The 9,776-nt window shown below is 41.5% G+C and overlaps 1 protein-coding gene across 23 annotated transcripts in view; it reads left to right on the forward strand.

Moving 5' to 3' along the window:
- Nucleotides 1-9,776, forward strand: part of LOC109471907 (MAGUK p55 subfamily member 6-like) — a 53,873-nt gene that overhangs the window by 42,694 nt on the left and 1,403 nt on the right. For 5 of the 23 annotated variants that reach the window (XM_019771365.1, XM_019771378.1, XM_019771381.1 and 2 more), the window contains 13 exons: nt 51-116; nt 542-703; nt 2,220-2,252; nt 4,472-4,674; nt 5,038-5,166; nt 5,994-6,092; nt 6,288-6,323; nt 6,570-6,596; nt 6,833-6,886; nt 7,144-7,203; nt 7,639-7,686; nt 7,866-7,922; nt 8,211-8,470. In XM_019771365.1, the coding sequence (XP_019626924.1) occupies nt 51-116; nt 542-703; nt 2,220-2,252; nt 4,472-4,674; nt 5,038-5,166; nt 5,994-6,092; nt 6,288-6,323; nt 6,570-6,596; nt 6,833-6,886; nt 7,144-7,203; nt 7,639-7,686; nt 7,866-7,922; nt 8,211-8,405 (1,169 nt within the window). In that variant the 3' untranslated portion in view covers nt 8,406-8,470. Of the gene's footprint in view, nt 1-50; nt 117-541; nt 704-2,219; nt 2,253-4,471; nt 4,675-5,037; nt 5,167-5,993; nt 6,093-6,287; nt 6,324-6,569; nt 6,597-6,832; nt 6,887-7,143; nt 7,204-7,638; nt 7,687-7,865; nt 7,923-8,210; nt 8,475-9,776 lie in introns of those variants that run through there. The other 18 variants (XM_019771384.1, XM_019771385.1, XM_019771386.1 and 15 more) reach the window with 12 other exon arrangements.

Here is a 9,776-nt window from a genome sequence, read left to right on the forward strand (position 1 = left end):
ACAGTTGGGTTCTGACTGACCTTGAAACATTGCCCCCCTCCCCCCTACAGTTGGGTGCGGACCTCTGGCCAAGCAGAAGAAGAAGAAGATGATGTACCTGTCCGACAAGAACGCAGGTGAGATGACTTCAAGACTTCCTAAATTGTCTTAGCGTTTTCTAGTGAAAGTATAAGCATGTCAGAGGTAACACCTGTAACTCACCAGTAACACTTGCAGTTGGGTTCTGACTCATGACCTTGAAATGTTGCCCCCCTCCCCCCCAGAGTTTGACTGTCACGAGCTGCCGATCTACGAGGTTGCCAAAATGCCTCCGTTCCAGCGTAAGACGCTGATCCTGATTGGTGCTCATCATTAACCTGGTTAATGAGTTAATTAACTCCTGTGTCCAATCATTAACTTGCAGAGTTTGACCGTCACGAGCTGCCGATCTACGAGGAGGTTGCCAAGATGCCTCCATTCCAGCACAAGACGCTGATCCTGATTGGTGCTCATCATTAACCTAGTTAATGAGTTATTAATGAGTTAATTAACTTCTCTGCAGAGTTTGACCGTCACGAGCTGCCGATTTACGAGGAGGTCGCCAAGATGCCTCCGTTCCAGCGTAAGACGCTGATCCTGATTGGTGCTCAGGGCGTCGGCCGGCGCAGCCTCAAGAACCGACTCATTCTCAGCGACCACGAGCGATTCGGAACCACCATGCCACGTACGTACCCAACATGCACTGCTCTACCCAGCAGGCACTGCTCTAACCAGCAGGCACTGCTGCTCCCAGCAGGCATTGTAACTCGTGTTAAACTAAACTCTCAAGAAAGCTCATCTGTGTTGGTAACTAACATTGCATGGGTAAAGTTAAAACTTTAGATCCAACACGAGAAGTTCTCTCACCTAGAGCTTTCCACCTGTCACTCTGGTCTTCCTCAGTAGACTGACATCGTCTACCTGAAACCTTTGACCCAGTGTTGACGTCACACTTTAAACAAGTCATGTGAGTGACTGGTGGAAAGCTCTAGGTGAGAGAACTTCTTTGTGTTGGACCAGAAGTTTTAACTTGAAACACCTTAAACTTAACTTGTGTGTAACTCATGAATTAGACTTTATGGCATACAACTAACTACACCTTGCTAGCAAATTTTGTTTCTACATGGTTGGGTAGCATTCTGTCACTTGGGTTGTTCTAGAGGATTGATTGTGTTTGATGACAGATTTACACTGTTTCTCAGCCAGTTTTACTTCAGAATCTACAAGTTGGGGGATAATCAGACATCTGGGTTGTTTTGTGTTACCACCAAAACTTTTATTCTGTGCAGTGATTTGGTTTTAGGTATAGACTTTGGTGTAGACCAAGTAACAAGTTAAACAGCCGTCAACATTACAGAAATTACATCCAAAAAAAAGAAGTCATGTACATGTACATAGAAGTCTGTGCATACATCCTTAACAATTCTGACAGTCACACATCTCAAAGAAAAGTGTTGAAAAGGTGCAGAGTGTCTGAAATTTGTCCATATCTCAACTTTCAGTTTCAGTTTCAGTTTTATTCAGATCCACAATTAGCCTCATAAGAGGCTATTCTTCCTGTGGTCTACACATTCATATTTACATACATATATTACAAACGTACAAAAACATTACAAAATTAACAGTACATGGCAAACTTTACACAAATTCACTATTTACAATCCAGTACTTTGCTAGTTGCCTATGTTATTCTGAAAAATTATTATTCACTGAAAACTATATTATTATGAAAAAACTTTGCACTTGCATTGTGTTTGTCTGCTTATGCAAGCAATCAAGAACCATGTCATTGCTGCATTATGCATGGCAAAACCTTGTCATTGCTGCGTTATCTGTGGCAAAACCACGTCATTGCTGCATTATCTGTGGCAAAACCACGTCATTGCTGCATTATCTGTGGCAAAACCACGTCATTGCTGCATTATCTGTGGCAAAACCATGAAATTGCTGCATTATCTGTGGCAAAAGCACCTCATTGTTGCATTATCTGTGCCAAAACCACGTCTTTGCTGTATTATATGTGGCAAAGCTATGCCATTGCTGCATGAAATTGTCCAAAACCACTCAGTTGCTGCATCAGAAAATTTGCTGAAAACCATCCCCATATTGCTGCAGAAAAAAAACAAATAAAATATGACAATGTGGCAAAAAAGAGTGATTTTTTCTGCTGCTCAGCTGATTAAAGTGTGTTTTCTCCTTAGATGCTTCTCGGCCCCTGCCAGGAACCAGCCAAGGTCAAACTCATGCATGAAGGTCGTTTGTCTGCAGGGGTTCATGTTGGCTACATGTTGCAACATTGGCAACATGGTGGTTACTTTCAGCACCGTTCAAGTTTCCAAAAGTTTAGTCTTTGGAAAGCTTGGCCATGGAAGGAAAAAATCTTAATAAAACATGCTATTCCTGATTGATTTTCTTGTCTTTCAGAAATAAATTCAGCACAAAGGAAGAACAAGAAAAAAATGAGGAAAACTTCATTTCTCACTTGAAAAAAAGCTCTACATGAACCCCTGTTTTTACAAAAAAAACCCAACAAATTGATGATCAAAATCAAATATTATTGTTTACAATCAGACCATCTAATTAGCAAGGATAATCAACGATGATTTGAGCCACATCAAATAATCAGATCATCAATCCACAGATTTTTGCGTGTTTGCAATGATTGCCAGTTGCCATGGTTTTCCTTGATTGTCCTGTGATGTCATGAGATCAGAGTGCCGTGATTGGTCAGTTCTGATTGCTGCTTGGCAACATGTTTGTCTCTTTAGAATTACTCTTTCTACATTTTTGTCATTAAGTACAAAACTATAGAAAGTAGTAGTAGTGGTAGTAGTAGTAGTAGTAATAGAAAGTTGTAGATTAGATTTTACATATTTTTTGTAAAAGTCTTCAATTTGTGTCCTTCCATCTCTCTTGAGTTCTGTTCTTTCTGACAATGACTCTTCTTTCTTATCTAAACACATTCACCATACCTGGGGGACAACACACACTGTAGCAATGTTCAACTGTAGCAATATCAGGTCTAGTCATAGTGTGTCCACATTTAAAATGTTGCCAATTTGCTACACCTTCCTAATAAGGGATTGTGGCAAAACAAATGTCAGAAGGTCTCTCTTCTCACTGATGTATCAACTGGTTTATTGACCAATCAGCATCTCTGTAACAATGATGTACACCTGTATATCATAGGTTCTTGTATCTCATTGGCTGACTGATGTATCAGCTGGTTTATTGACCAATCATCTGTAACAATGATGTACACCTGTATATCACAGATTCTTGTATCTCATTGGCTGTCTAATGTGTCAGTGCTGGTGTATTGACCAATCAGCATGTCTGTAACAATGACTAACACCTGTATCACAGGTTTTTATATCTCATTGCTCAACTGCAAGGAGCTGGTTTAATATTGACCAATCAGCATCTCTGTAACAATACTTCACACCTGTATCACAGGTTCTTATATTTCATTGGACGATTGCAAGGAGCTGGTTGCCTCGGTAATTTGGATGACCTTGACTTGTCTCGCGCCGGTTGATTTGAGGATGAAGCTAAAGGCGCAACCGGCCACCACGGTCGAAAACCTCGACAATTCCGGTAAAAAATAACTGAAAACCGCAAACATTGATGATGCAGAAATTGACTGAGAATCTTCTGCATGGCACATTCTTGCTGACTTTAAAAGCATGCAAAGAAAACCTCGAAAATTCTGGTAAATAAAATGAAAGCAAAAAATTCATGCAAAAATTGCCTTTTTACTATTCTTCTGCATGCATGGAACATTTCTTGATGACTTTAAAGGCATGTACATGTAAGTCAGGCTCTGAAGTATTGAAAGCAAAAAGTACAAAAATTTAATTCTTTTTACAGTTATAATTTGACACCTTTCTTTACAAGGGTTTCATATTCTTAGTAATACATGTTTTGTTTTGTGTCTGAAGGTCTCATTTTAACTAGTTGGTTTTCCGTTTGTTTGAACTCATAGGCTCTGGTTTTGTCAGCTCAAACAGGACTTTGTGATCTCCGAACGTTCTTGTTCTTAGTTGTGAACCTGAGAAGCTGAACTTGATGTATTCTCCCAACTCAGCTGGTTTGTGCCAAAATGTTGTGTTTTTCCTGTGTCAAACTTTGGTCACAAACTTTTGCTGATCTCACAAAAACTTCCTCACATCACGCTAGATGCTAGGCTGAGGCATGCTGGGATACATCATGTGATATCTGACCTTGAGAATTGACATTCCTTCTGCCACAGTTCCTGTAACCCCCTGAAAATCTTGACATAGTTTTCCTTCTGTGTGTCCATCTGTAGTTTCTGTTCTTGTCTCAGACTGTTGTTTCTCTGGGTAAGGAGAGCAGGGAAGGGATACTACATTGTATTGTCTGTGTGTGTCTGTCTGTACGTGTGTCTGTACGTGAGTCTGTAGCTGCTAACCCTGCCCCCCTCCCCCTACAGACACCTCCCGTGCCCCCCGTGAAGGTGAGGAGGACGGTAAGGGGTACTACTTTGCCGACAAGTCTGCGATGCAGCAGGACATCCGTGACCACAAGTACCTGGAGTCCGGGGAGTACGAAGGGAACCTGTACGGAACCAAGCTCGACTCCGTGCGAAACGTCATGCGCTCAGGCAAGATGTGCATCCTGGACGTCAACCCGCAGGTCAGTGGGGCAACGAACTCCGGTAACCTGGGGTCATATGGGGGTCATAGGTCATTGAACTCAACCTGGGGGTCATGGGGGGTTATTGAACCCAAGTAACCTGGGGGTCACAGGGTCACTAAACTCTGGTAACCTAGGGGCATGGGGGGTCACTGAACTCTGGTAACCTCGGGTCATGGGGCTCTCTTTTGACTTCAGGAACCAAAGGTCTTGAAAACTGTGTCATTCCTCCTGAAGTTTTCTCTGTCTAAGATGTTTCTATCTTGTCTTCAGGCGCTGAAAGTCTTGAAGACGCCGGAGTAAGCAGAGTTTATGCCGTTCCTTAAGTTTGCTGTGTTTAAGATGTTTCTATCTTGTCTCCAGGCGCTGAAAGTCTTGAAGACGCCGGAGTTCATGCCGTTTGTCGTCTTCATCGCGGCTCCGAGCGTCGAAACGCTGAAGGAGATGCACGAGCAGGCGCGGGCCGAGGGAGCCACCAACAAAACTCTCACGGTAACAAACAAACAAACAAATAAACATGCTTACTGGGGGGACTATACCATAACAATGCATGGGAGCGCCTCCTTGTGATTTTCTGGGGTATTGCAGTTGTGTTGAATATTGTGTGGTTGATGGGAAAACCTTACAGCTGTGCAACTGGCCTTCTGAGTCTGACAATGAATACTCACTGATTGTTTCATGTAGCATGATCACCTCCTTGTGACTTTCTGGGGTATTGCACTCATTTGAAATACTGTAGTAGGTGATGGGATGGAAACATCACAGCTGTGCAACTGGCCTTCTGACAATGACTTACATCCAGACACTGTTTCATGTAACGTTACATGTAGCATGAGTGCCACCTTGTGCCAACAAGTGGTACTGCACTTACTCATGTGAAAGTGATACAAACCTCACAGCTGTGCAACTGGCCTGGTGCAGTATTTATTAACTCTTTCCTTTACGCCAATGTTACATAGTATAAGCGCTACCTTGTGGCCATCAGTGGTACTGCACCATAAATGGATTAACACTTTGTTTGGGCCTTTCTGTACACTAAATATTGTGTATCTGCTTCTGTTCTGTATTGTTGCCTGTGTCGGTTTTTCTAATTCAGCTGAAACAAGATTTCCTTTTGTTTTCGAGAAGACATCATGCACGGGAGGATGTGATGGGGGTTATCTGGATATTTATGTCATCCTGTGCTTGCCATGTTTTTCTAACTATTAACTCTGGTTCACTGCATAATTTCTCCCCATTCAGACCCTCAGATTTGAAACATTGTTTCTGTGACATGTGTTATACTACATGCCCCATACACACCCTAAACCTCTCTCTAGCCTCACCCAACCAAAAGAGCTGAGTTCACATTTGAGGAACGGAGGGAAGGAAAGAGCCAGGAGAAGGAGGAGAAAGCCCCTGTGGCGAAACTGAAGAAGGTGTGGCGACTGTTGATCAAACTTCTGGTCATCATTTTCTGTCTTTTTTATTCCTAACATTTGATATTCTCTGTTATATTTTCACGAGCTCATGATCGCCATATGAATTTATGTTCCCTTATGACTAATGCCCATGACCTGCTACATTGTGCCCTGACATTTGACCCTTGCCCTGTACCATCTGACCTCCAACAGGCTTTGACAGTGGACAGAGAAGGTTCGGAAGAGAAGGTCGGAGAATTCTGCTTCATGATTTCATGATTGTTTCTTGGTGGCTGAGATTTTTAATTTTTGTCTACTTCAGAACAGTTGTGTGCTTGTGTCTCTTTCTTACTGTATTTAAGTTAATGCCTGTGCTGGCATCTTGTCTGAATGTCTGCTGTGTTTGTTTCTATTTGAATGTCTCCCGTGTATGTTTCTGTGTCTGTTTGATTTCCCGTTGTTTGTGACGTGTTCTGTTGTTCCTGTAAACTGTAGGAAGAAGGTTCGGCACTCATGAAAAGGGTAAAAAAAGATGCTTCTGTCTCTGTCTCAATTCTCCAAGCAATAGCATGAATGTGTGTCTTTTGTGATGTTTTTTCTATTGACATTCTGAAACTTTATTTTCATTACATCTTATTTTTCTGTGTTTGTGTTATGTTTTTTCTCCTTTCTATACTCTCCACTACGGTACACTTGACCCTTACTGTGTAACCTGCACCCTTTGACCCCAACCTGTACCCTTTGACCCCTGACCTTAGGCACACCTGGAGATTAATCATGACAGACAGAGTTTCATGGAGAGGAAAAAACAGGTCAGAAATTTGGAGGTTTCAAACTCAGATATAAGCTGTAGCCTTACACCATGTGAAAACATCCAAACAGCAAATAAGAATGATTATTATAAGTCTTATGAAGAATGTGTGTGTTATTTGGAGCATGCACTTGTTGTGTTGTTTGTCAGTTGTTACAACATTTCCTCCAGTTTTCCAAAACTAGTATTGACTGACACTTTCTTGTTGAGTTGTTGAGTCACGAGTAGTATCCTGTGTCCCTTGTGATTCGTAATTAGGAGGAGGAGGAGGGATCCAACCAAGAGGAGGAGAAAACCATGGGCAATCTGATACAGAGGGTCTGGCAATCAATCAGTCAATCATTAAATTCTCCTGTCTTTTCATTTTCGTTGTTCTGTTTTGAGTTTAATTTGTTTCCTGATTATTGTTTGTCAAAATGATGAGTACATGTATGTCCCAAGTTCATTTCAGGCCAAATTGTTTGTTTGTTTGTTTGTTTGAGCCTTTATTTCAACTCGATCTGTAACAGTGTTACATGCTCTAATCGGCCGCTATTTCGGCCGCTTTTCATAGAGGTCGAGCGTGGAGGAGTGTCAGGGGGTCATAACATAAATACTACTTGCTCACAAATGAAGAACAAAGTAATATTTTTATACATAAGGTAACTCACACAAAGTAAATATATTATAAATTCAGTCATATATTAGTAATTTTAAAGATTTTATTTGAAACCTTTTCTCCAGTTGCTGTTTTTTTATCGTTTTTGTTTCCAGGCTCAGAAGGAAATAACCGAGGATCGACAGTCGTACATTGAGAAAAAGGTTCTTACTTTGATTTCAACTCCTTATTTATCATTTCTTCAAACAAGCTGCAATCTCTCATTCCTTGAACCACGATCTTGAAATAACCCTCAAGACTTAATGATTTAAGTGAGAGAATTGGGGTTGATGTAGTGGTAACTTGAAGACATCTGAAGAAGTTTTTTCTGGCTCCTCCACAGGAGAAGGAAGGAACCCCGACTCCTGACAAGGGGGAACCTTCTAACCTCATACAGAGGGTGGGTCTCGCAACAGGCTTCTTTTCTTGTTTCTTTTCTTCTTTCTCTCATTTTTTGCTTTCATTTTGTCATCAGAAACTTAAGGGAAACTGTCGTATTTTCTGTCACTCGTGTCTTCTTCTGTATGACTTTATTGTCTGTTTTTTAAGATCAGCTGCCTGGACTGAGATTTTAGTGATGTTGTGAGTGAGAAAGTCGGGTTCAGAAACTCTGTTGTTTCTCACCCTGTATTGTTGAGTGATGTTCCGAATGAGACAGTCGGTAAACTTTTCTGTTTCTGTCTCTCAGGCCAGAATGGAACGACAGCAGTCAGTCAGCTCACACAGGGTAAAACCTACATGTGGCTCTTTCTGGTCCACTTTCTGTTGTTTTATCTTTTTGCTTTCCTTACCAATCATCAAACTCTACACTGTAATAATACAGCCATATCTGAATTCCACCCATTGTGAACTCACTGCTGTTCTTGTTGTGTTTTTTTTATAACCACATATGACCTTGTCTCCCAATGTCAACCATATGTTCCCTACCCATCATGCACCATTACCCTTCATGCCCCATTACCCACGGTGCACCAGGATTCCAACCAGCCTGGGATGGAGGCCGTGGATGTAGGTTTAGTTATCAATATATCAATATTGATTATTTATCAATGGGGCGAAATGTCACAGCAGTCACTCCCATAGATTTTTTGCAATCATCTGTATTTCATTTTATTTCATTACTTATTTTATTTCATTTTATCTGCATTATGCATTTTATGTTACCATCCAATATGGCTGACAGCACTTACATTACATTTGAGCTGTTGACTGGAATTTATTTTTCAATAGAAATTTGATTTCAGCTTTGCTTTCTGCCTTTTCTTGTTTCTGCTTTCTGTTCCTGAGCTTTTCTTGCTTTATTAACATTTTCATCATGTCACTGCCCAAACACTTTACAGAAAAGCCTGCGAGTCCAGGTAAACCTCAGCTGAACTCACATAAACTTGTCTCCTGACCTCACGTTTTTCTCTGCTGTTGGCTTCAGCTGTAGACTTGTGTTTTCTCTGATTCTGATTTCCTCATTTCCATTGGTGATGATCAGCTGATCATATGATTAGCAGATCACACACAAACCTGGATATTTCTGTACGTAATGAATGCCCCACTTCCTTTCTACCACCCCTCCCCTTCCCCTCCCCCCCCCCCCCCCCACGGCCATCATGACAGCAACAGAAACCAGAGCTCAGCCCATCCCTCTGGTACGTCATTGTGGCAGCAAGCTCTGATTCTCACAGATATTTTCTGTATTCTTATTCCTGTGTTTCAATATTCTTGTTGATGATTTCTGTACTTCTCTGCCTTATTTGCAGGAGGAACTGGCTGGACCGCAAACACCACAAGAAACCATGGACAGGGAGAAGGTCTCAGTTTCAACAACTTTCAGTCTTATGACTCTTATCACAAGTTTTCTACTGCTGCCTCTGAACAAACTGTCCTGAACCAACCAAATCTTTGTGACTGTCAGAAAATTGAATCATCAAGGACTGAATTGTCCGCAAGTTTGTTATTTCATTAAACTTAAGATATGAAGCAACATGTTAGCTTTTCTGATGGTTTCCTTTCCATGCAGTGTTGAAGTTTTTCCTGACTTCTTTTCTAGTTTCTTGAGTAACATTTTTCTTGTGTATCTCATTACCTGGATATCTAACCTTCTTGCCATGTTTTTATGTGTTGTTATTTCAAGCACTACCAGACAGGTTTGGGCAGGAAGGTGCAGGAATGGGAACTGGTAAAAACTGACGCCATGTCTGCATCTCAACTTACACACTACAGGAGTGATAACCCCACCCCCCTGGTGCTGGCACCCCCCCCC

This window comes from Branchiostoma belcheri, unplaced genomic scaffold (assembly GCF_001625305.1).
Source record: "Branchiostoma belcheri isolate BF01 breed outbred unplaced genomic scaffold, Haploidv18h27 scaffold26, whole genome shotgun sequence".
In the NCBI taxonomy this organism is placed as follows: domain Eukaryota; kingdom Metazoa; phylum Chordata; class Leptocardii; order Amphioxiformes; family Branchiostomatidae; genus Branchiostoma; species Branchiostoma belcheri.